Source organism: Sminthopsis crassicaudata, chromosome 1 (genome assembly GCF_048593235.1).
Source record: "Sminthopsis crassicaudata isolate SCR6 chromosome 1, ASM4859323v1, whole genome shotgun sequence".
Taxonomy (NCBI): Eukaryota; Metazoa; Chordata; class Mammalia; order Dasyuromorphia; family Dasyuridae; genus Sminthopsis; species Sminthopsis crassicaudata.
This window is the reverse complement of record NC_133617.1, coordinates 574,666,620-574,694,227: the sequence shown is the minus strand read 5'-3', so window position 1 is coordinate 574,694,227 and position 27,608 is coordinate 574,666,620. Positions and strand designations below refer to the sequence as shown.

The 27,608-nt window shown below is 35.2% G+C and overlaps 1 protein-coding gene across 1 annotated transcript in view; it reads right to left on the bottom strand.

The window, feature by feature from the left end:
- Positions 1 to 27,608, bottom strand: part of ACOT12 (acyl-CoA thioesterase 12) — a 72,044-nt gene that overhangs the window by 24,959 nt on the left and 19,477 nt on the right. Inside the window, 7 exon segments of the mRNA XM_074282050.1 lie at positions 1,168 to 1,231; positions 2,148 to 2,203; positions 3,366 to 3,516; positions 7,658 to 7,777; positions 10,879 to 11,035; positions 21,797 to 21,932; positions 26,872 to 26,973. Of these exon segments, the coding sequence (XP_074138151.1) occupies positions 1,168 to 1,231; positions 2,148 to 2,203; positions 3,366 to 3,516; positions 7,658 to 7,777; positions 10,879 to 11,035; positions 21,797 to 21,932; positions 26,872 to 26,973 (786 nt within the window).

Below are 27,608 nucleotides of genomic sequence, written 5' to 3'. Positions count from 1 at the left end.
TCACTTCCTTCAAATTGGCAAAAATGATAAATCAGCAAAAAAAAAAAAAAAACCACTGAGAAGAAACTGTAGCCCGGAAGGCTGGTTTTCTGTGGGGAAACCTGTCTTTTCTCCTTTCCTGGAATGGCATGGTAGAGTCTGAAAACTCATACAAGTTTCTTGGTGGTCTAGCATTAGAGTGAGTTGTTTGTTGGTAGCAGTCGAACCCTGCTCCCCATTGGAAGAGATTCAAAGCACCACCAAAACCTGATCATGAAGCTGTGTTTTTCCAGGCCCATGCTACACTGTCTGTTTTCTCATCCTTTAATATTGAAAGTCTTTTTTTCAAATTAACATTCTCTGGTCCTATGTCTCTTTCCAAATCTTTGTTTACATTTCATCCATAAATCACATCAGGCCTGAGGTTTTATTGTAGTATGGTTTGTAACAACTATGTATTAAGTAAACACATTTCTCATCAGATATTATGAAATAATCTTCAAAAATTCTAGCACCTAGCTTAAAAAAAGTGTTTCCTCCTAGGTTTGTGAGTTAATTTGCATATGAAGCTGCCTGGTGTAGAAATTCCATCTATCCAACAGAGAGGAAGATGTGGGTGTTGCTGTTATGAGGTTAAGTGATTCCTAAGGAAAAATAGCTACACTGTTGTTAGGGGTTTAAACCCCAGCCTATTTTGATCTAAAGACCAGACATTTATTCCATGATGGCATGCTGCCTCTCAAACTACTAAATAGGTCTCACAAAGACCAGATTTGGGCCATTAACCTGTGAGCTACCATCTGAAAACAACTGAACTAAAAATTAGAGTTGTCATTTAAAAGTGGAAAAGGTTGCCTTGGGCAATAGTAGTTGACTAGATAGCCACTTATTGGAGATGTTGAAGAAAGAATTCATTTCCAAGTACAGGTTAAATTCAATGGCCACTGAAGTCCCATCTATAATCCTGAGATTATGCTATTCTGTGACTACATAGCTTCCTGTGTTTGGGACTGAGCAACAGTAGAATTAATTATAATGAGTATCAAAATTATGGGATGGACTTGACTTATTTTTTGTCACCAAATTATTATTTATTTAGGCAGCCCAAGATAATGATGGGGAAAAACCTATATTTTTTCCTGAAGAATTAGTTTGCATTTAGGGAGATCCAGATTATAAAACCATTACCTGGTTGCTTGTATCCCAGTGAACACAAAGTGGAATATCTTCTTTGTGAGAAATAACGTATCTCCTGAAACAAAGTTGATAATGTTCATCAGCTTCCAAAATTCATCCTTTGTCCATTCATTTATTCATCTTTTCATTCAACAGACATTTATTAAGCATCTATTATGTGATAGCTCTGTGCTAGGTACTAGGTATAAAAAAAACAAAAAGGAAACAGTCCTGACTCTCAAGGAATTTAAGTTTTATTGGAACAAGCACTGTGTAAACAGAAAATCGAATATAAAATTCACTGGAGGTAACCTCATCTCTAGCTCTAAATCTAAGATATGATGAATGAATTTAAACAAAAAGATAGATAAGTAACTAAAAAGTTATTCCTAACATATGCATGATTCACACTCATTAAACTGGTCAAGATGGTAAAAGACAACTGTAAATTGGTAGAATGTAATGGTCTCAGCAGCTAGGTAGTGCAATGGCTATAGTACCAGGTCTGGAGATCGGAAGATCTGAGTTCAAATCCAACTTCAGACACTTATTACTGTTTGATCCTAATCAAGTCATTTCATGCTGGTTGCCTCAGTTTCCTTATCTGTAAAATGAGCTGGAAAAGGCAAACCACTCTCCTGTCTTTGCCAAATAAATCCCAAATGGGGTTCTGACCAACAACAAAATTTTTTGAAGGTATAGACAGTTTCTTTTTAGTCTTTGTATCTCTAGCAAGTAGCCCTGTGCTTAGCATATGGTGTGCACGTGGTAGCTCTGCTGTTTGGTTGAATGGTCCAAAAGCTTTTGGAAGGTCATCAACAGTGATGCAATATATAGTCCCTTCTGGTACAACAGTTTCTCAAACAGCTCTTATATTTCCTGAACTAAAATCATTTCTTGGAAAAAAGATACTTTTGTTAAAAAAAAATTCCAACTGTATGTAATATTAATTAAATCTTAGCAACCTTTTTTTTTAATCTTGCAACACATACCTGCCAAGTCGTATTCTCTTACGTACAATAGCCCCACGATATCTTCTAATATCATCCTTTAAAGAAACAAAACAAAAACCTACTAATGAATTTTCCCTAATTAATTCAGTTCTAAGGGGCAACTAGATGGCTCAGTGGATACAGCATTGGCTTTGGAGTCAAGAGGACCTGAGTTCAAATCCAGTCTCAGGCATTTAACACATCATAGCTCTGTAACCTTGGACAGATCGTTTAATCTCAACTGCCTTGCAAAAAAAAAAAAAAAAAATTCAGTACTAGATTTAGAGCTGAAATTTTTTTTTTATCAGTTGGGTAATTTGCCATCTCCTCCCCAATTTTATTTGTGAGAAGACTGAAGAGCATAGAGGAAAAGTGCCTTGTCTAAAAACACCTGTATTATAGGTAATAGTAGGGATTCCCAACCAGGTCTTCTATCCCCAAATCTAGCATTCTTTATTTTTGCCCATCTTTACTAAATAATTTTAAAAATTTAATTGTGAACTTTTATACCTGTGTGGAATATCCTAACTTGATTTAAGAGTTAACACTCACATAACATCCAAATAGATAAATGACTAAAATTTCCACTCCTATGACTTTTTCTATTGCTCTTTTATTTTGTAATGTAGCGACTACATTTTATGACTCAGAAAAAAAGGTTTGGAAAAGATATGAAAAATAAGGCAATTCTGACTTAAGCAAAGTGACACTACCTATTAGGTCAAAAGGGAAAGACACACATTAATGGAGATTATGAGCATGTACAAATGGTACAGTTAAGTGCACAGTAACTAGAGTTTGGTGCCTAAAATCAGGAAGGTTGGTATTCCTGAGTTCAAATCCAGCCCTAGGCACTTATTACCTATGGGACCCTAGGCAAATCCTTTAACTTTGTTTGCCTCAGACCTATATCTGTAAAGGGAATAGAGAGCTATGCTAGTATCTTTGCCAAGAAAACCCCACATGGGATCACAAAGAGAACTGAAACACAAAGAGAAATACACAACTGAACAAAAACTGAAATAGTCTACTGCAAAGGTTCACTCTAAGGAAAGGATTTTGTATACTTCAAAGTGCTATCTAAATGGTTATTATTGAAAAATGGATAAGACTCTTAAATAGTAGACAGTGAATGGAATAGTATAAGCAAAAGGGATATGTAATGCCATGAGGAGGAGCTAGTAAAGACCTGATCATATAATTTTTTGTAAGCATGACCTTTGAAACAGGCTTGACTCTAGGGAAAATGATGAGTTCTTCATTATCATCAATAGCATAATAAATGAGAAAAGCACTGTTGATATGTCGGCCTTGGCCTTTGGACCATTCATCACAGTTATAAGCCTCAACACGAACCCCGACTTCAACCCTACAAGATAAAAAAAAAACATAATAAGGCAAATTTGACCAGACTTGTTATAAATTTCCATGGCAGAAAAGGCAGCAGAGTGTTTTTGAAGAACCAATGTGGACAGCTTGAATTCAAATCCCAGCATTTCCATTTACTACCTGTGTGATCTGAGAAAGTCATTTAATATCTCTAAACCTTGATTTCCTCACCTCAAAATGTAGGGGTTGGACTAGATGACTTTTCATGTCCTCTAAATTTCTAATCCTGTGAAATTCATAGAATTTTTTTTTTTTTTAATCCTTGAGCAATTATACTCTGGATCAAACAAGCCCCAAACTCTATTGCTATGCTTATGGCTTTAGTACATTCTCTTTCACAGAACTTCTTAATTCACATCACTTATATAATACAGCTTTTGAGGCACTGTTTGAATTAATAGGTACAGTCCCTCATTTGGTACCTTGGATGTGGGAGGAGAAGAAGGAGGATTTCATTATACTGTGTAGGTAGTTAATCTTGGCGAGTTCTTCAATTAACTGTTGAGGAGCTTGATGGCATTTTCCTCTGAAAGAGGTACTTGTGTCCATTTGAACCAATTTGTTTTTGTTGATGTTCTTTCCATTTCCATTGCTGAGTCATTATATGTATTGTTTTCTTGGTTCTGTTCACTTCACTTTGCAACCATTCATATTAACCTCATATTTTTCACATTTTTTAGTATTTTTCATATTTCTCATTTCTTATGGCTCAGTAATAGCCAATTGAATCAATGTACCACAATTTATTTATCCATTTCCCAATCCATAAGTATCTATTTTGTTTAATAAGCAGCTTGGTAGTATGGTGGATAGGATAGAGCACTGGACTAATAAGGAAGGCTTGAAATCAAACTCAGCCTCAGACACTTACTAGCCGTGTGGCCTTGGGCAAGTCCTATAATTTCTCAGTTTCTCATCTGTAAAATGGAGATAACATCATCTATCTCTCATGTTATTGGGAAGATAAAATGAAATAATATTTGTAAGATATCATGTAAACCTTACCGTGGAAGTCCTACATATTATTATCATAAGCAACTATTATCATTCCAGTTTTTTGTTACCATAAATAATACTGCTATAAATATTTTGATGTATATTAGACCTTTATTCCTATTTTTATCTCCTTGGAGAATATGGGATCTTTGGGTTCATATGACCCATTCTAAACTTAGTATGGTTCTACTAAGAATGAATTTAGTAACCTAGAGACAGGTCTGTTTTGCAAGGAATCATATCTTGTGCTGACCAAAAAAAGTATCTTAATTATAACTTGGGCACTTTTTTCTACTCCTTCTTCTCTTTTCTAACTGTAGGTCAGAGATAAGAAGCAGGAGAATAGACCTTAATCTCTGGAGTGGAGGAAGGAGAGCGGATGATTGTCCACTCAAAAGATCATGCAGGAACTGAAGGAGTATTTTTCTTCCGCTCACAATATGACAATTTCTTGACCTAAGAGATGTCAACTGCCAAGGCAATATTAGAGTGTCAAGAGTCTTTGCATCATAAGTGCATAGACTGGCAGGTTAGCTAACAGAGACAGTAGTAATGCCTTTCATGATCTTGGGACAGAGTAATCAAGATGCCAAACAATGCAAATTCCTAAGCTTTAGCCTATATAAGACAAAAGGAATGTCTTGAAATTACCAGACTTATAATTGGTTTGAATCTCAAGTTTAAGAGTAAAGGAACACAAGCCTTCAAGGGAGATAAGGAAAGTTCCTGGACAGCACCAGCATCTTAGAGAATGAGAGGAATCCCATATGTGGGCCCCAAAACTAGAGGCATAGTAAGAGAATTTAAGCCATGATAGTCAGAAGCAAAAACCTTCAACTTTGACCCCTCTGTTACCAGGAGTTAGGCAGATGGTGCAAGTCACACGTGAAGGAGGTTGGTTGCCTTTCTGATAGCCTCAAATATGTTTCCCTTTTAGGGGGAATTCACCCTTGAAAGTCATACTATAAGTCTAGAATTCTATTCAAGTTTTCTAGAAAGAGCCACTCACAAAAATAAAAAGGAATTATTATTTAATCAACTTTTTTTTTCCCATTTCCCTCACAGCACTCTATTGCCTAACTCCATGCTTTTTTTTTTTTTTTTTTTTTTTTTTTTTTTTTTTTTTTTTTTTTTTTGGTTATCCCTCAGATCTGGCTTTCATTTCCTCCTTACTTCTTTCTTATACCATCTCTCACTGTCATTAAATTGTAGTTGAAGCACCATCTTCTCCCTAAAACCCTCCTGATTTCCCTCCTCTGTTAGTGTTCTTCCTCCCTAACTACCTTATTTAATTGCCTTGTTTTTATTTATTTATTCTGTAAATATTTCTATAGGTTTATATTATCTCCCCCAATAGAATATAAGTTCATGAAATGAAAGGAAGGATCATGTCATCTTTTGACTTTATATCTCCATTTATATTGGTACTTAATGATTTAACTGCCTTCCTTGTGGGGGGTGGGGGGAGCAATGCATAGTAAGACCCTGGGAAAAGGCAGAAAAGAAAAAAGGAAATTATATCAATTGGGTATGGAACACTGAGCAAATTTAAGCATTTTCTGCATCATCTGTGGGGTAGACTAAAGGCTTGCTCTCTTACATTAGATACATAGATTGTTTTTTTAAGCATTTGTCTGATAGCCAGGGACCCATTTTTCCCACATCTGTAGAGTTATATATTCTGAGATTTCCTAGAAAGCACTCTATGTGGGAGTAATACAGACCAAAGTGAGGGCACTTGGGGCAAAGTTGTGCTATGCCATAGTTTTCTTTTGTTGTCCTGACTCAGTTTCCCTAATTATCCTGACCCAATCCTGACTCAGTTTCTCTAATTGTTCTATAATTGTCAGCTCAAAGCTCAGTCCTGCAAAATCTCCCCTCCCTCTTTATCAGAATATTTGATAAGAATAAAGATCTGATGTTTTAAAATATCAGAAGGCCTTTCCCCATCCCAAGCAATCAGAATGTCAGATACAGTTTTATCAAGATGCCTCTCCCCAAGTCCGGGGTGCCTCCTCCTATTATGTCATCTCATCTCTAGTGGCTCACCCCACCCTGTCAGAGTCCCATTCCCACTCTCAACATCCTGACTCCACCCCCTGAATCTACCCCCTGAGGCTGAGCCATGTATATATAGGTCATTGAGAACTCACATTGTTTGCTGGATTCTTGGGTATGATAGTATCAATCAGCCCTGGGACCAAACTATGAATCCATTTGGTCCCAGTGAATCTCTTCCATTTAATAAATTATTAAATACTCTCTAATCTCTATCTTGCCTCAGTTTCTCCAGCATTATAGTTGAAGCACACAAGAATGAAATTGGTTTGTAAAAGCCTTCAGTTTGATTGCTAGGCCATTGGTTCTAGATACTTAATCTTTCTTTTCTAGAAGTAATGGTTTTGTAACCCAAGAAAACAAAACAAATTAGACAATAATTAAATTAGTAATGATAAAAATGCTTTTTGACACTTACATAAAACAATAGCAAGTAATTGAGAGCAGCTCTCTCCCATGGAAAGAACAATTTAAAACAAATACAAAGCAGAGTAGTGCTAAATGCCAGACCCATCATCACCAGATGTTGTTTCATCATCCATAATTTACTTAGTGGTTATGCACTAAGCAGGTACAATGTAGCTGTACATTTGAAACCAAAGACTATAACTGAAAAGTTAAATTAATACAATTTAAAAGTTAATGGTACAGTAGATAGAGTGCTGGTCTAGAGTCAAGAAAACCTGAGTTCAAATCTGGTTTCAAAACTTATTAGCTGTGTGATAATATGTTAACCCTGTTTGCCTCTGTTAAAATGTAAAATGAGTAAATGTTAAATCTGTAATAAATGAGTTAAAATGTAAAATCTGTAAAATGAGCTGGAGAAGGACATGACAAACCTCTCCAATATCTTAGCCAAGAAAACCCCAAGTGAGGTCAGAAAATTGATAATAAAATGAAAAAAGATAGTTACTTCAAAGTATGTGCCTGTATTCTCCCTTCCTTCAAAATGAAGCAATAATAATAATAACAACAATAATCCATACATGAATTCAAGTTATCCAATAAGATCACAAAATAAAAGTCTGAAAAGCAAGCCAACCCTCTTACCCTGAGCCATCTCTTACCAGTTCTGAAAAGTATTATTCACAATGGCATTGAAGACAAGGCGATCACCAATGGTAGATGGCCCCCAAAATTTAAACATGTCCACTGACTTTAGAATGGGATGTGAGCTACAGAGGCGGCTGAATGAGAAACACAAAAGAAAAAGAATAAGACAAAGGAGATCCTCCTGGAAAATAAATTAGGGTGTTCCCGCCCCTTCATAACCCTTATGCAGTGAATTGCAGACTAAAAATTGTGTGATTTAGAATTCTTTCACTAAGAGCAAGGTCAGGGTAAGTGGGTGTACATTGGCTTGGAGAACAATCTGGCCTTTTTGCAATCCTAAAAAGGGAAACCTAGAGTGCAGACACCAGTGCTCAATGTTGATTAAAGTGGGTTCAATCTAGTTCCAGTTAAGCTACCCTCACTGTGACTCAAGTTAATTGTTTGCTAAATGACTATCTTTTTTCCCCCTCCAAAGAATAAAACAAATGGATGGCTTGTGCATATTGGCAGTGTTACTATGTGCCATCTGCAAGAAACTTTGTACTACTTTGTATTGTCTGTGCATACAGAGTGTGATAATTTACCAAATTGTAGCTTGATAGCTGCCTTGCCCTAATGTTAACAGACCTACTCTATTCTAGTTCCTAAGGAAAGAGTTCCTGTGTTAAGTTTGCTTTAATGGAATCTATACTCCTATTCAGGGAGGGCTGGAACCATAAACATGGTATGTATAACCATTGTTAGATTATGGAATGAGGGAAATATGGAAGTGGCTGCCAGATTTTTCTGGTGTGGTGCGGTATCATTGATGCATCAGTTTTACAGTTAAAGAAATGTACCAGCACATCAAAAGGAAGGGGAAAACTAGTGGATTTTCTCCACACACAAAATTTCCTAGTCTTGCCATTCACAACCCAAGAGGTTCTTTTGCCCACCAGGTCACACTATTTTTGTGAAATTTCTAAACAATAATGAGATTTTTTTAAATCAAAGAAAGGGTTATATTCCCTGATTTTCTTTAGGTTTATGTGTTAAACCTTAGTCCTTCATTTGCACTAGAAAGAATTTGAGTCAAGGATTCAACCATGTTAGTTATATTATTCATGTTTGCAAAGGAACATTCTCAGAAATGATACCACATAAAATGACAATCTCATTTTATTTAAAAACAAAATTCCTTCATTTAAACATAGTTCAAGGCCGAAGTATATACAACTTTCTAGAGTGGTGCTTTCTATATGAATGAATATTTAAATTTTCTTTTAAATTTGGAAAAAGAATGAACTACGCTTTTTCATCAGAAGAGACAGTTCCAATTCAACTATTTCTAACTCTTCAATATGCCTTGAAGCTGCTCATTCCCTACATAGTTATTGTAAACACATCACCTCTTTTAAATTGAAGAAAATTTTAAATGCATTTTCCTCCCCACAAAAATTACTTCCTTTTCCTTCTCATTTTTCATTTAAACCTTTGGCCATAGCAATTCTAACTGGTACTTTCAAAGGTCAGACAACAATCTTAAGTTACCATAAAGGGGCTTGTAGTGAGACAATTTTTTTTAAAGCATTTTCTATTTCTGTTCAGTCTATTCACCTGTGTAATAAAACTATTGTCACAATGAGCTTCTGTCACAAGATCAACATCCATAATTCAGAGAAAAGTGTGAAAATTCTCATCTTATTTTTATTTTTTGAACTAGGAACTCAGATGGTCATTTTCAGGATAATCTACCTGAACTCATTCTTTAATGACTAAGATGACTTCCACCTTCATATACTCTCATCTCAGTGAGTTTCAAAGTCCACATGCCATTGTTTTAATCCTATTCTCCATCTCCTTTGATTACTCTCTTATTCTCATTTTCTTTTACCTCTACCCACTCCAAATCTTACTTTAAAATGACCCAGCCATTCATTGTACACTTTGGAATGCCTGATCTATAAGTAATAAAATAGCTTTTATCTTAATTTTTTTTCCCTTTTTTGCTTCCTTCAACTCTGTCTCATTCTTGATTACTCTGGTTGCTCTTTCCAGCAATGGGGAAACTTTTCACTCACAACTTCTGACTCACTGGTCACAGTGGAGAAGTTGGAATACATCAGATCCTCATTGCCTCTTCAGATTCTCCAAGTAACCTCTTTTCCTTTGTGGTTCATTTAATCTATCTTTATTACCCACTGAAGACTCTGGTGGCTGTTATGAACTGACTTCCAGGACACTTCTTTCCTTGATGCATTCAGTGCCTGGCTCACCATCCTTTTTTCCTCCCCAGCCTGGCAGAAAAACCCTTTTGGGGTTTTCTCAACAAAACTACTAGCATGACTTGCTATTTCTTTTTCCAGTTTGTTGTACATCTGAGGAAACTGAGGCAAACAGAGTTAAGGGACTTGCTCAGGGTTATACAATGTCAGATACTTGCAAACTGTGTGACACAGGGCAAATCATCACAACCTTTCTCTGCATCAGTTTCCTCAACTGTTAAGTGGAGATAATAATCACAACCTACTTTTCAGGATTTTAGGAGATAATATTTATAAAGTATAAGTAACAGTTACATAGTAATTGCTTAATAAATGCTTTTCTCTCTTCTCTCCTTCCCCCTCTCCCTCCCATTCTTCCTTCCTTTCTTTCCTACCTTTGTTCCTTCCTTTTTCCTTCCCCTCTCTCAGCTGTCTGACTGTTCTTCTCTGTCTCTTTTGCTGGGTCTTTATTTAGCTCCCATTCTCCAACCTCAAGGGTCTCTCAAAGCTCTGTCTTGTGTCCTCTTCTTCTTTCCCTCTATACTATTTCAATTAGTGATCTCATCAACTACCATAGATTCAATCATTATTTCTATGCAAATGACTCTCAATTCTATTTGTTCAGCCTTAATCTCTCTGCTGACCTCTTGTCTTGCATCTCCAACTGCCCATTGGGTCCCTTAAACTTAATAAATTCCAGTTGATTGCCTGAAACAAAAGAAGAAATTAATCATGAAGTAAAGGACTTTTAGTGTAGGTTCTCTAAAAAAAAATAATTTTTGTGAAAGGTACTATTTCCCGAACTTCTTTCAGGTCTTTACTATACTAGCATACTTCCTGATGTGGCCACTTTGAGTATCTAACCCTCCCTAATTTTTTTTCCCTCATTCATGTGCAACTCCCTCACCCTCTCTACCCCTGCCAGAAAAGTAGGTGATTTTTCTAAGAGACAATTCTATGACGCAGTCCAAAAGTCAAATCCAATAAACAACCTTGCTGAAATGTTAGCCACTGTCTCCATCCAAGCCATAATCTGTCCCCCAAATGTATTTCCATGATGATTTGCATGTGGTGGAAGGACAAGTTCAATGCTCTGTACCGAGGTATCACCAGTTGAAATCATACCATCCTCTTGTTCACAGATGGCATCTGAAATGTGAATGAGAAACATTAAATGAAGTAGTTTTAACCAGTGTCCCCAGGGTGACCACTCCCTCAAGCAGAACAGCTAACCCCTAGTTGCCTGTAAAGATGCACTCGTCCCTTTAATATACAACCTCCTGAGGAAGCAAACAAGTTTTATTCTAGTCATGGATAAGTTTCATCTTCATGCAAGGAGTTAAGATAAAATTGAAAGCATTTTCTTCTTCTAGAGACTACTATACCTGCTGATATGTCTTGGATTTAATATTTTCTTTTTGATTTAATATTGCAACCATCTTGCTCCCTGTTAACAACTTCCTTTCAGAATTTTGGTTGGAAAAATGGATAAATAAAACAAGGAATTCAAGATCTGAGATATGTATGTAAGCCAGTGCCCCTCTGGGGCACAGTGACTGAGTGTTCTAAACCTCTCAGAATGAGGATGCCACTTGCTATGGAAATGCTGTTGGGGTTTATAAAAAATGCTGTTATGAGCAGAAAAGACACAATGCTGCTGTACATCTCAGTGTCCTTCTGCTGCTTCAGAATCATATTGCCTTCATTTACTGACAAATTGGTTTTTACTGTCAACAATGGAGAAATCATTTACTCTGGCTGCAAAGAAATAAAATGTATTCAATTATACTTCCTGCATCATCAAGTGAATCACCAGCAAGGCTTAAATCTCACAAGTGTTGTTGTTTGGGTAGATATGTAATTCAGAAAGCACATATCCGGTGGGTTTGTCCAGGGACAGAGCTAAGTTTGCAGCGTGAGAAGGGAGGAATATCCATTTAGGTGGGAACTGCAAGATCATCTGGTGTGGAAATTCCTATACATGCATGCATAAAGATTGTAATGAACTTACTTTGAGTCTCAATAAAAACATTTTTGAAACAACTTTCGTTGCCATATTACCCAGTAAGCAGGTAAGGAAAAGTGACTACTGACAACCTATGTTCTTAAAGGCCAGATTTGAATTTATTTATCTTTCTCTTACTCTTCTGCTTCCATTCTATCACATTTCATTGATTTATCCAGAGACCTTACTCACAACAGGATATTTTGGGTTATTCTCTAAACAAAATGGCCACAAAGATCTCCATCTTCTCTCAAGACTTCTAGCTATAAAACTCTGACAACTCATGTAGAACACCTTTGTCATCTTTTTATAAAGGAACTTAATTCAGAGTCCAAACACAATCAAAATGAATTTGGTTCACTTATAAGATCATGGAGTTAGAGTTAGAAGTCTTTTAGTTTAATCCTCTCACCAAAAAGAAACTCAAAAAATCAAGGGGACAAAATAGCAACTTTCACCAAAATTATCTGAATTATCTCTCTACATCACACTAAAATATTTTGCCTACCAATTCTCAAAACAACACCTTTATGAAGATTTCCAGATTAATCCTCCCTGGATCAGATTTATCCATTCATTCCAGTACACTTTGAAATCTGGAATATAATAATTATATATTTTAAAAATACAATGTTCAGATGTGATGTATTAGCTTATATGCAAATTATATCCATTTGACAGATAGCTGTCTACTAGAATATGACCATGAAGATTCTACCCCAGTCTGAGGCAGCAGACTTTGACTTGAGCTAAGAAAAACAATCAAGCCTCTGCTTTTTTGAGAAGCTGAATGGAATGGCACAGTGGGAAAAACTCGACCTTAAACAGCAGGAAGACCCGGGTTTGAGAACTTCTCTATCATCTAATCACTATTGATCTTGGTTGAGTTACTGCTCCAACAGCTCTCTAAGACAAGAGGTCTTCACCTTTTTAGTCATGGACCCATCAGTCAATTAGATGAAGGATATCTTCTCAGAATAATGTTTTTAAGTGAATCAAATAAAATATATAGGATTTCAAAGGAATCCAGTGTAATTGGTGAAGTTATCAAAATGCTAAAGGGAAAAAAAAAACAATTCATGGATGCTATGAAATCTACCCATGCACCCTTTAGAGGTCTGTGAACTTTAGGTTAAGTATTCTTGTTCTAAGATGGTAAGTTATAGAGAAGGTATATTCATCTACAAGGGTGGAGGGAGATAAAATCACAGGTTTAGTCTTATACACACACATACACACACACATACACATACATACATACATATAAGTCTGTGTTTGTAGGCATACAAATATATATACATGGTGAGTTGTGGGTGTGTGTATATAATTTGAAATAGCTGTAATGAGTTGTCCTTATCTGTATGATCTTTAGGATATGTCTACCCTACCTCTAGGCCAGATCTAGGTGCAGTGGATAGAGCACTGAACCTGAAGTTAGGAAAACTATTCTTCCTAAGTTCAAATCCTGCCTCTGACACTATTTGTGTGACCTGGGCAAGTCATTTCACCTTATCTGCCTTCAGTTTCTTCATCTGCAAAGTGAGCCAGTATCTTTGCCAAAAAACAAACAAACAAAAAAAAACCAAATAGAGTCATGAAGAATTGGGCACGATTAAACAAAAATCCTAACTCTCTCTCTGGAAAACAAGATGTTCAAGTCCATGACCTTCACTTTACCATGTCATTTCTCCTGTATCACTCCCCATAATACAACTATGCTATCCTCACATAATCATGAGAGACTGATTAAGGTTATCAGGTAAAAGGTGTGACTCTCCATCATCTTCAGATGGGTAAATCTGGCCTTAAGGTAGATGTCATTTCCCATAAAAGTGCATCTCCTTCCTTCTAAAGACTCAGGGGTTGAGTCTCCTTTCCAGAGAAGCAATCATTACTTCCCCTGTCACTGAACATCCAATGTGTTCTGTAGTGTCCATCAGGAGTGGATCTTGCTCAGTAACAATGCCCAAAGGAGATCCTGAGGATTGAAAAAATCATTCCCAGCAGTAAGTTTTCTTTTTTTCCTATTTGCCAGTACAAATGCAGCTACTTTCTCCTTGAATTAAAAAGCAAAGACAAAACTCCTGTCTATTTGGCCAAGTGTGAAGAAACTTAGTCCAAATGTCAATATCAATCCCATTCCAGTTTTCTGGAAATAATGGTCTATTCTTGTAAGATGGTCTGTTAGTGTCTAAACTCAGGGGACCTGAATATGTGATCTGGCCATCATGTGAGACTTGAACCCCAGAATTAAGGACAGAAGGGCTATAAAAGTTAAATACCTATGGTGTTTAGATCACTGAGAGATACTTAGTATAAATATTTTTCTTTGAAATTTTAGGTATGCTTTACAAGCACATGGTCTAGGGTTCCACTTACTGTGAGCACAGACTTATTTGTCATATTTGGGTCAAACATCCCATCTAGCAGCCAAGAAAAGCTCTACAATACCTGGGATTGTTTGTGCTTATCTGCGTAAATTTGTACTTTGGATGTATTATGTAATATTTACAGCACAACTTGACATGTAAGTTTCATGTTTTCAAGCTAGTTGGAAAGCCAAGGATAATCATAAAGTAAAGGGGGAAAGAACAACTACTTTAACGTCAAAGGACCTGAGTTCAAATTCCAAATGAGATATTTACTGTGGGTGTGACCTTGAGTAGTCACTTAAACCCTTTTGCCATTTGTAAAATGAGAGAATTGGTCATATAAGGGTTATGTAAGGCTTCCATTCAGGATGGCCACAGAATCCCATGCAGATTCTAAATTCTATGATTCTGGCAAGCAGAAAAAAAGTAACACTGGATATGGAAACTGGAGCTCGTGGTTTGAATCTTGACTCTGCTACTTACTAGTTATATAATATGATGCTATTAAATATTAAACAGTATATGAAACTATTAAAGCTCTAAAGTGCAATACATTTTTGGTGTATCTTGTATATTACAAATATACTGTGCAGATATATCTGTTCTAGCCCCTAAGATCAGGAAGGGCCCTTATAGATCTAAATCTATGACATAATGATTTTCTAGGACCATGCTATTTGACATTTTAAGAGGTGTTGCTAGGACTATAGCCTAAGAATATTATTAGGAAGAATGATGAGCCATCTATAAAAACATATTCCTATTGGCTCCAAAAAAGCAAACAAACCCCTAACTTGTAAACAGCTTTTATGTTTAATAATTGGGGAAAAACTAAATGATTTATAGTATATTAATGTTATGGATTATGGCTGTGCCATAAAATGACAAGTAGGAAGGATACAAAGAATTGTGATGAGACCAAGAAATGATATAATCAGAGTATATTTACTGGTTGTGACTAAATCTTTGCAAAAGCAACAAAATCTGATAAATGCACACATATAAAAGAGCTAAGAAAAGAATTCATAAGTGAATAAAGTATTATTTTGCTAAAGGGGCATAGTTTACTTTTGGCAGACTTAATAGTTTAGAGTTTATGACTTTATTGATGATTTGCTGTCTTGTTCATTATTTGATTATTTGTTCTTATTTATGATTATTGAGTTTAGGATAAAATAAAGCAGAATAAAATTTTAAGTCAGTAATCTTTGACATAGGCTAAGGTCAAAGGACTAAAGACTGACATTTTTCTTTCTATATGACTGTCAGCAAAGAGTTAGGCAAATAATAGTTCCTCAGCAAAATTTAATTGATTGCATGATTAATAATAACCAAGAATTCTCACATCACCTCTTTTGGCCTTTCATGGCAGCAGAAAATGACAAAAAGGTACCAGGACAATGGGCCCCACTCTCACCCCAATGTATAAGAAAGTGAGTCTGGTGTGATGTAATTCTTTTATCTTTTGGAGCTTGTGGACCTTCTTCAGCTTTCCTGTTACCCTAACAAGTTTCATTTGGGACACAAAACATTTTTCCAAAAAATGGTATCCTACCTTCTAAGTATGATATTTTGACTGATGCAGAAAGAACTTGGTATTTTCTCAAGAAAATATTCAGTAACAGAAATTCCCCTTAAGCACTACATTTAAAAATAGTAAGTGAATTTGCAAATGCTTTACTAATGTATGCAAATTGCCCTGACATTAGTAAATGCCTTAATTTTTTTTTTTCAAGCCAGTTTTAAAAAAATGATTCCCACTATACTTTGAAGTGCTTGATGGGCTCAGAGTTGACCCAATTTTCTCAGATGGCTGATGTTCTGTTACTTTGGAAATCTATATTGCTTCTTGCTTATTGCAGTATAAAAACTGATTGTTACTTTTAAATAAATAGTCTGTTATCTCTTAGGTAAGCTCCATTAGAATCACTAGCATGTGAGGTGGCTATACTGTTAAACATTAGGGCAGTGATTGACTCAAGAGTTAGGAAGACCTGGGTCCAAACCTTAGCTTAGATACTTACTAGTTGTTTGACTCCTGACAAGTTATTTAACTTCTCTTAATTTCGGTTACCTCATATGTAAAAATGAGGATAATAAAACCTGTTGTACTTATTTCACAGGATAGTTGTGAGGAACTAAAGAGATAATGTTTGTAAACTATTTGCATAGGCAGATAAATACCTGCTTTTTTCTCCTGAAAAAAAAGTATCTGGAGGCAAATTTGAAAGCATTCTTATAGAATGCTCCTAATAGAAAAGAGATAAAGCAACTGCAGAGTCTTCACATTTTGAAATTTTTTTTGTTCTTAGTATGGATATTATTTATGAAGGCTGATACAGTTTTTGTTATTGCCATCATCAACAATGATTGTTGTTCAAGGTAGCAACAATAAAGTGATTTTCTATGGCCTTAGTGGTTTCCAACATTTCATCATACTTAAATGGAAGTAGGGACCCCTATTCCATACAGAAGGATCTCTGTGGGCAGCATATTGACTTAGTTTTCAAAAATAATGATATCTATATTTTATAATATTTTTATTTAGCCAAATACTTCCCAATTCCATTTTAATCTGGTTTGGTTTACACTTGGGAAGGTTGGGGGTTGTATGTAGCTTATGGGCTGAGTGTTTAACAAATCTAGTTTACAAGAGCTAATATGTATTTGAAATACAATCAATGAAAGTCAAAGAATAATTTTTTTTGATCAGGAAGATTTTAGAATAATTTGCTTCTGATAAGAAAACTCCATCTAACACTACAGATCTGCACTTATTCTGCAACTCATTGTCTTAGAGATGCCCAGCATATTGACACTTAGGGTCACATAGTCAGTCTTGAACCTAATTTTAATAGAACTCAGAATTCAGCTGTCTATCTATTATACCACATTGCATCCCTTTTTGCACATGGAAAGAGAATAAAATTATATATATGTATATATATGCACATATACACACAAATACATATAGTTTGAAAAAATGTTATTCTAAGAAAGTTTATGACATGTAGCTCTGACAGCCATTTTCCTACAAGACAGAAACTAAAATATGTTAATAACCTTTATTTATATTACTATTAATATTTGCTATTAACATTTGGATGATTATGTCTTGATTCTGTTTACTTGTTAATCTGAAATGTATCTTGTTGTTGTAAAAAATGATGTCCAGAGTCATCATTTCCACAATTCCTGAAAAAAGCCAATTCCTATAAAAATCTTATCTAAATTGTTTTGCTCTTAAGTAGGGGAGGGACAAGGACATCTGATATGGCCTATCAAAATCTACATAACTGACAACTTGGATAGAAAGCACTATGACAAGATTACCAACTAATTACTCTATCAACTAATTACTCTAAGACCAATTAAATACTTTATTTGTGTTTGTTATTACAATATACTAGATACTATTTGCTGAATCCAGGATGAGATAAACATCCTGTCTAGAAATACAGTTGACCTTTACTGAGCTCAGAATGGTATTTGCTATCTTTGTTATGATCCAGTCATATTGTAATAAGCTATAAGCCCAGGTGAGTAATGGGTTCAAAAGATCTTTCTTATGGCAATCTGAAGGTAGATTTGAATAGCTATGGAAACAACTACATGTTGTAGTAAAATGAACACTGAGTTTGGAGTCTTAGTCCCTTACTAGCTATGTGATTTTGGGAAAACCATTTAATTTCCATTCATAAAAAAATAAAAATAAAAATAAAAATAAAAAATTTAAAAAGGGGGAATTGGAAGTGATACTTTCTAAGGTCCCTTCTAACTCTAAGCCTATTGTGACTGTATATTACTCAAAAAGACTCGAGCCTCATTCACATTGCTAGACAACTGTGGGTTCCACTAGTGGTCTCTTTATGCTTCTCCCTTTTAAAGTTCAGATTTCTAATTGTGAGAAATTATTGAAATGCTTTCTAGAGGTTGGTATGCAGTAAGGAAGGCTGGCAGAGCCCAGATCACATCACATACTCCCAATGACAATTTTAGGAGTTGTATTTCCTCTGAAGGATTGACAGTACTTTGAAAGAAAGCTTCTTCTTTTATCTTTGGTGAGCTGTTACACACACCAAAGGGATATCTTTCTGTCATGGCAAGTCTAAGTATACTTTTTAGAATTTTAAAAAAAGATTCAGCAGAATGAGCAACTATAGGACATACTGGGTGCTAACTGGCATCATGGTGATGATGGAGTTAATGGATGGCTCCACTGTAAAAGGTTATAGTCAGCACTACCAATTGAATTTTTGGACTATGATAATTATTAAAAAAATGTTCCTTAAAATTTGCTGAAATCTGCTTCTAAGAAGAATTAGTCCTAGTTCCATCCTCTAAAGCAAGCAGAACATGCCTAATTTCACTTCTACCCCTTAATTATCTGAAGACAGCAATCATATTCCTCCTTCATGTTCTCTTCAACTGATTTGCATATGGCAAGTTCACTTAGTAAGTCAACAAACATTATTATTTGCCTACAATGTGTCAAGCACTATGCTAAGTCCCAGGGATACAAGAAATTTAAGATCATTCCTGCTTTTTAAAAAAAATCACAATCTAATAGAGAAAGAGAAAATGAAAATATCTATGTACAAATAAGCTTTGCAGAGGATAGTCAACAGAAGTAATACACTACAATTTAGGGGGATTGGGAAAAGCTTCTTGCTTGGTCTTGAAGAAAGCCAGGGAAGCCAAGAGGTAGAGATGAGGTCACCAATCTTTTTGCCATTTTGGTCACTTTCCTTGGGATTTGCTCAAGTTTTTCAATATATTTGTTAAGATTTGAATTTTAGAACTGAACACAATTCTCTGTATATGGTTTGACTGGAATAGAATGCAGCTATGAGCTCCCTCCTCCTAGGAGTCTCTGTGTATCTCTTAATATAGTCTAAGATTGTATTAGCCTTCTTGGCTAAAATGCTATAATGTTGACAAATATTGAATTTACAGTCTGCTAAAAGTCCCAAATCACTTTCTATCTAAACACATTTCCTCCATCCTATACTATGAAGTTCATAGTTTGAGACCAAAACAAGACTTTACATTTATCCCAATTAAGTGTAATTTAATTAGAATTGGCCCATAATCTATCTTGATTGGATGTTGCCTCTGTTTTCCGTCTCAATGTTATGCCATCTGCCCATTTGTTTAACATTCCACCTTACCTTTGATAAGAGTTTAAGCTATTAATAAAAAGTATCGACTAGCTCAGGGACAGTCCTTCCAAGCTATTTACCTCCAAGTTGGCACTGACTTCTTGTTATTCGGTTGTTTTGGTCATGTTCAACTCACTGTGATTCCATTTGGGGTTTTCTTAGAAAAGATATAAGAATGGTTTATCCATTTCCTTCTTTAGTTTTTTGTTGTTGTTGTTGTTTTTTAACAAATGAGGAAATTGAAACAGAGTTAAATGACTTGCCCGAGGTCACATAGCATATTTCTAAAGCCAGATTCATACTCAAGTATTTCTCATTCAAGGCCCAGCATTCTAACTGCCCTAACACTGACTCCTCTTGGGAAAAAAAATAACCCAAACCAAAAACACTCACTAGTCTTTGTGTCTGGTCATTCAAACAATTCTGAACCTGATTGACCATTACTATCATTTAGTATATGTCTCTCCATTTCATTCACAACAATGTCATGAAGGACTTTATGCTTTTTTATAATGCTTTTGTGAAAAGCCAACTGTGCCCTGTCTACATTCTCCTAACAAGTCTCCTGATGCTAACCCTGTAAAAAGAGGAAATGCATCGAATCTAGTATGATTTCTCTTGAAGAAGTTATACTGGTTCTTAGTGATCACTATTTCTCTGAATGTTCAAAAATAATTTCTTCAATAATACAACTGGAATTTTGTCAGGAAGTCAAGTTTATTGGCCTAATATCATCTGTATACACCTTTTTGAATACATCTTTTGTATTTTGAAAAACAAGAAATTTTCCCACCTCCTGTTCTGGAGTCTTGTCCATTCTTTAGAATTTTACAAATTTCACTGATGATAGGTCAGTGATTATATTCACCAGTTATTTTAGCACATTGGAATCTAGTTTACATATACCTACTTACATGAATTCATCAAGAGCAACTAAACACTCTTTTAACAAATAATATCTTTTGTTTCAACTTCCTGTAACTCATTTTTGTTCTGTCTTTCCTAATCCAAAGATTATTTTCCTTCTTTGAGAAAACAAGCAAAATACAGGGCAGAATGGTTTGGTTGCTGATAGTTGTTATTTTCATCATATCCACCTGCAAGAGTGGCTCTACTAGCATGTCTTTGTTCTAAAAAAGCCTTTTTGGTTGTGGTTTTGCTTAGCAGGTTTTTTTCATTGCCAGTCTCAGCTCATTTTGAGTTTTAATGCTTTTGGTACTTTTGTTAAAATGACTTTTATATTGATCCATAGTTTCTGGTCTGTGCTTCCAAATTCTACAGTTTTTTAAACCAAATTGGTTATTTGTTCCCTAGAGATCTACAACTGCCTCTTTAGGCAACTGCTTCCTTCTCTTACTCATTTCAATTATCTTAATATCCTGTCATTTTTGAGAGATTCATCAGCCAACTTCCCCTGAAGAATTTTAGATCATTTAATCTTACATATCCTTTCTGAATACTTGGAAATCTATTCACTCAAAATCTAAAATCTCTGTTCACTTCCCAACTTATTCTTTCTCTTTTGAAACCCTTATCTTCCACTTTCAGCAGTGATACACTGGAGTGTATACCACTGGTATTCTTAATGACACCAATTTCTAGTCAAGGACTTCATAATCCTTAGAGGCTAGAGAAGGAAATAGCACATCACTCCAGTGTCTTTGTCAAAAAAAACCCAAATGAGGTCATGAACAAATAAGCAAAACCAAAAAATCCTCAGAAATATTGTATAGGTTATTTCTGAAACATAAGCTTCTAGAGCTAGATAGAGTACGTTGATGGGGCAGAAAAAGAGTGATCCTTTATGGACTCTAGGCATTATCAGTTATTCCAGATCTACAAATGAAATGAAAAGTAAGTTTTGGAGGTCCTTAGACAGGAAACTAGGGTTTATCATAGATACAACAGGAGATTAGAAATGTAAAAGATAATTAGCATACTATACATAAAGGAGAAACTCCATAGCTTAAAATGGTGCCATCCCATTAGGCCATGTGGATTAGGTCTGGATTTGACAGAGATACCAACCAGATGAGCAAATGAGCTTTACTTAAATGGAAAATCCAGCTCTGCCTACAAGGGGGATAGTCTGTCTATACCAGAGGTATCAAACTTAAATAGAAACAGACTCCTAATCTCTACATAAGGATCCCTGGAGGCCAATGTTGACCTGGTTTTAAAATGTAATGCTATCTCTATTTTGTTGTATTTTTATTTATTTTGTTAAGCATTTCTCAATTAAATTTAAGTCTGTGTCAAGCTATATTGGGAGTGTTGAATTGCAATAGGAAGTGAAAATGCATGGGTTTCTGAATAATATCTCTTCATTTTGTAGCCATTCAGTCAGGGTGTCTATAAGAAGGCTACTAACCATCCAACTTGCTGCTCTCCTTCATCAAGTTTTGGAAGGTGTCCATATGCTGAAGTCTGACTTTTCTTCTCTCTGAAGCCAGATCATGCTCCACTTGATCTTGTTCTGTCAGAAGGGTGACTGGCTTTAAACAAATCTACAAAACCAAAATGGGTAACCTCAATAATTTTGCTAAATGGTTTAGCCACACCTGATTTTGGATATAATATTTAGAGCACTTTTCTTTTTTTTTTCTTTTTCCACTTAATAGTATTTTATTTTTTCCAATTACATGTAAAAAAAATTTTTTTTAACATTCACTTTTTATAAGATTTAGAGTTCCAAATTTTTTCTCCCTCTTTTCCTCCCTGCCTCCTGAAAACAGCAAGCAATCTGATGTTATACATAGACAATCATTTTAAACATTTTTCATATTAGTCATGTTGTAAAAGAAAACTCAAAACAAAAGGGGAAAACCATGAGAAAGAAAAAAACAAAAAAGTGAAAATAGTATGCTTTGATCTGCATTCAGTGTCCATATTTCTTTTTCTGGTTACAGACAGCATTTTCTGTCTCAAGTTTATTGAAATTATCTTCGATCACCACATTGCTAAGAATAGATAGCTAAGTTAGTTGATTATCATATAATCTTGCTGTTGCTGTATACAATGTTCTCCTGATTCTGCTCATTTTACTCAGTATCAGTTCATGTGAGTCTTTTCAGGCTTTTCTGAAATCAGCCTGCTTGTCATTTCTTATAGAACAATTCTTTCTATTACATTAAATACCACAACTTATTTAGCCATTTCTCATTGATGGACATCCACTCAGTTTCCAATTCCTTGTCACCACAAAAAGAGTTACTACAAACATTTTTGCACATATGGATTATTTTGCCTCTTTTATGATCTCTTTGGGAAACAGACCCAATAGTGACACTGATGTATCAAAGTTTCATAGCTCTTTCGATATAATTCCAAATTGTCTCCATTAGAATGGCTGGATCAGTTCACAAATCCACCAGCAAGGCATGAGTGACCTAGTTTTCCCATATGCCCTCCAACATGTATCATTATCTTTTCCTGTTATCTTAAGCAATCTGAGAGGCCAGAGGTGGTACCTTAGAGTTGTTTTAATTTGCATTTTTCTAATCAATAGTAATTTAGAACATTTTTTCATAAGATTATAGATGGCTTTAATATCTTCATATGAAAATTGCTCATATTTTTTGACCATTTGTCAATTAGGAAATGACTTGTATTCTCATAAATTTGACTCAGTTCTCTATATATTTTAGAAATGAGGCCTTTATCAGAAACATTGGCTATAAAGATTATTTCCCAGCTTTTTGCCTCAGAGCTCTTTTTAAAAGGTATTTTTCTCTGGTATGAGGAGAGGGTGCCAATTTAATTGCTTTAAGCTAAAAAATAATTTCATTTTGTGTTTTTAGATTACTTAAATCCATGCTGGTTTTTGAATGAAAGGAACTGGGAAAGCCCTTCCATTTCTCACCTCCATTTTCTTTTGCATAGGCTATCCCTCATGCTCTCTCCTCATATGCCTCTTAGAATTCCTACTTCCCTTCAAAGTTCAATTCAAGGCCTACCATAATCTGTAAGAGACCTGTTCTGTTCATTCTAAGTGTTCATACCAGTTCCCTTCTCACCCTCAAGTGTATTTTGCATTTCTTTTTCTGTGTATACTTTTTCCCCAGTAAAATATATGCTCCATGAAAGAAGGCATTGTTTCTTTTTCTGACTTTGCAGCACACATTTATGTGATGTTTCATGGAGTCACTTTTTCCTCCTGAAGTTCAATTATCTTTCAAAATTACTCAGGTGAACCTCTACATAATAAACTCTTGACAAAATTTGTCATAATTTTTTTTCCAAATTAAATCAAATTAAACTCAACATGCATTTTATTAATCACTGACTACATGCTAGGAATAAAGTGCTGGACATGGAGTCATGAAATTAGGAATTCAAAATCCTACCAAAAATACTTACCTGTATGATTGGGCTGGAAATCATTTGCTTTCCCTCATTCTCAATTTTTTCTTCTGTAAAATGGGGGTTATAATACCCCAACGTCAATATTAGCAACATCCCCTTTAGAGTTGTTAGGATCAAATGACGCAATGTATCTTTTTTTCAAACCTTAAGAGCTATATAAAAGTGAGCTATAGAGATAAAAATAAAAATGTCTTCTTCCTCAACGCAGCTTACATTTTACTTTGGGGAAATAGCATGCACATGGATAAATAAATACATACAAAGAATTCTGGGAAAGGAATCTCATGTAAAATATGGTGCCTGAGCTGATTGTTGAAGGGATTCTAAGATGTGGAAGTGACTGGGGAGCATTCAGGACATGAAGAATACTATATGCAAAAGAATGGAGATAGGGGAATGGAATTATCTCTAATTCCTTTATCTATATAGGTGTATATAATCTGAAAACACTAAATAAATTGTTATTAGCTTAAGGCATTTATATTGGAATTTTTTCTTTTTACCACAAGAAATACTTTGAAAAATTTTCATAATATAATCAATATTCTGATCTTAAAAAAAAAGTTTTCAGGGAATTGGAATTTCTTAGAAATAGATGCTGAGCTATACATTACTATATAAATGCATCAGTGATAAGGCTTTAGGAGCACATCATGTTTGGATGGCATAAAAACCATACAGCCAGAGTATAATTGTCATGGACAAAATATTCCTGTTTTTTAATAGCAAAAAAAGATAATGACTGTATAGTACAGTACCTAGCACAAAGTAGGTACTTAATAAAGCCTTTTTGCAGATTTTTAAAGTTAAGTGCTACTTAACTTTTATGACATCTGAACATTTGATGAGTTTAGAGTTGTAGTGCCTTGCTCCACAGCTTGACCTGCCTGAGGGAGGTGGGTGGGCCAAGCTCATCACTTCAATTTTATCCTAAAACACACCTACTATCAGTTTGAACCGAAAACAGTAGCTGTTCATGCCCGGCTGTAAGAGCAAACCTGGCCATTGATCTTTCACTTACAGCCTCAATGTTGTGTGAATGAATAATAGGAACTTTGCCAAGGGGAAAATAAAGTTAGGTTATATCTAAATGTTTTAAGATAAGGAATTAGCTGAACCAAAGAATTATGGCAGCAGCCCAGATTACCAGACTTCCAAGAGAAGGATTTTAAAAGCAATTTTTTATGTTCAGTCTGAATGGGATTTAAGCATTAACTTAACACACTTCCATTTTGTAAATTTTAGGGAAGGAAAATTAAGTGAGGGGAAGAAGCTGATGGCAGGGGTGTTTGCTCTTCTTTGCATGCTGGGTACAGAGGGTGGAGTATCTGGACACTATTTCTTGCTTTGAGAAAGTGGGTGGGGCCATGCTCCAAGGCTGTTCCCACTCCTTTCCTGCCATGTATTTCTTCTGCAAAGGGAACTTTAGGTGCAGAGATGTTCTCTGACATTCAGGACTTAAACATAAAACCAAACTTCATCAAAAAATTGATAATTTCATTCTCAAATGTAACCCATTTATTAAAAATGACCTGGCAAGCTAAATCAGATGGCACTAGGGCATCTGGACAATTCCATCTATTCTGTATATATGGAGTATGTGCCTAATTAATGGCATGTTTCCCCCATTAGAGGATAAATTCTTTTTGAGGGCAGATTATGCAAATCAAAGGGAGAGACTCTGTTTTTGCCTTTTTTTTCCATTTCCAGTGTTTAGCACAGCACTTGGCATATAGTAGGTGCTTAATAAATGCTTTTGATTAATAGACTCACCTTAGCTATATTTGTAAAATGCTTAGCACAGTGCCCAGGTAGGCACTGAACAAATGTTTTTTCACTTCCCCTTTCTCCCCTAATAGCTGGTATTTATGGCATTTTGAAATTTGCTGAATACATACATGCATGTTTAAGTATGTATATAATGTATACACACACTTATATATACATATGTATGTATACATAACTCCATTTGCTATTTAAAGCAATCCCTTGAGGTAAGCACTATATATGATTGTTCCCATTTTTATCTGAAGAAACTGATCACAGAGTTTGCCCAAAGTCACATAGGTGTTAAGTACCAGAACTGGATCTGGCCCCAGATATTATGCTAGGCTTTTTTGCTAGCTTATAATACTCCTAATGGTGCTCTTGTGTGGTTGATATTTGCCTGACTTTTTGGGGAAATGCATCAGAAAGAACAATATAGTAAAGCCCTACTGTAGTCCCTTGCCAGTATCATAATAGTACCTTTTTCCATGTTCATTTTAAAAGAGATGGACAAAGACAGAGGCAGGAGACAGGTTTCAAAAAAGAAACATTTAAATCATTAGGGCCTGGGGAATAAGACAGAAGAAAAAACACCAGGGAGCTTTAGAGAAGTTGGAAAAGGGGGAACTTTACAGGAAAAGATTTAAATAAGAAAGAGAAAAAAAAATTAACATTTTTAAGAGGCAACATCTAAATGGTTTTACTATATGTTTATGTCCCACCTGACCATAAAAATGGAAAACCAAGTAAGTAGAATTGTGTATCCACAGCAGCCGAAAGATGAGGCTCCCTCCTGAGCAGCATGGTACCAACGGCCCGCTCTCCTGCTGTGAAGGCACATTAGGCCTATGTGCTTCTTTTATGGGAATATTTACCACACATGCCTAGGAGCTTATTTTTAAACTTCAGTAACTCAGCAACTTGGACTGTTTTTTTTTTCCTTAAGGTATCAAAAATGATTGGACCATAACACGAAACTGCTTACTAAATTGCTCTTACTTTTAAAAAAAGAATCAGTTTTGAGTTATAGAGCCATGAGAAATGACCAAACCAGTAAGCAATATTTTTGAAAGCTTGGTATGACCTTCATATCTTTAAAATACCAAGCTTTTTTCTGCCTCTTCCATAAACTGCCAAGTGCTATTTTGCTGTCTGGTTAAAGAAATTCTACTGGCTAAGTATCATTCTAAAATACTGACAAATAATGAACATACATATCTTAGTAGGAATGATGATAGACTAAAAATGTCAATTCAGTTTGTGAATACATCTTTGAGTTTACATACCAGATTTTTCTTGAATGAGATAATTTACCTTTTCTTTTCCAACTGGTTTAGCAACAAACGTAGAAAATGCCACACTAACAAGTTTTTGAGATCTGGTAAATGTATCTTGCACTATGACTTTAATGCCAATCTAAAATGAAAAGAAAGAGAACTTTAGTACCTATCAATCAATAAACATTTATTAAGCACTGACTATATTCAGTATTATGCTAAAGCATTGAAAAAAAGAAAAACAAAGCAGCTGTTCTTCTCATCTTCATTTGCAAAAATCTCCTATAGCATAGTTCACTCTGACGAATATGCAGTTATTTCTCTAAATCACTTGGAGATGCTTGTCTTATTTTTAGTTTATAAGACACTAGCAGCAGAAGGGCACTTGTTTTAGCTTATAAGACACTAGAAGCAGAAGGGCAAGACATTTCTTGTGAGATATGATACAAAGAGATTGATTATTCCTGGGTCTGAAGATTGTAAAAACAAATCCTCAGGCATAAACTGGACAAAGGTGAGGGCAGAAACATGAAATGTCTGGGTTCTGGTTAATAAGAACTACTTCTTTGCAATTCTGCATGTGCAACCTTATATGTCTGCAGAATTATGGGAGTACTAGGTTCATTGTTCAGTGAAGGTACAATTTCATTAGTTACAAATGATGGCCACTCATTCTGGTGTCATCATCATATACAAATCCAGTAAGTAATGTAGTTTTCCTTTCAAATTACTGGATTAATTAATATTAATTATACTTTAAAATCTTTGATTAAC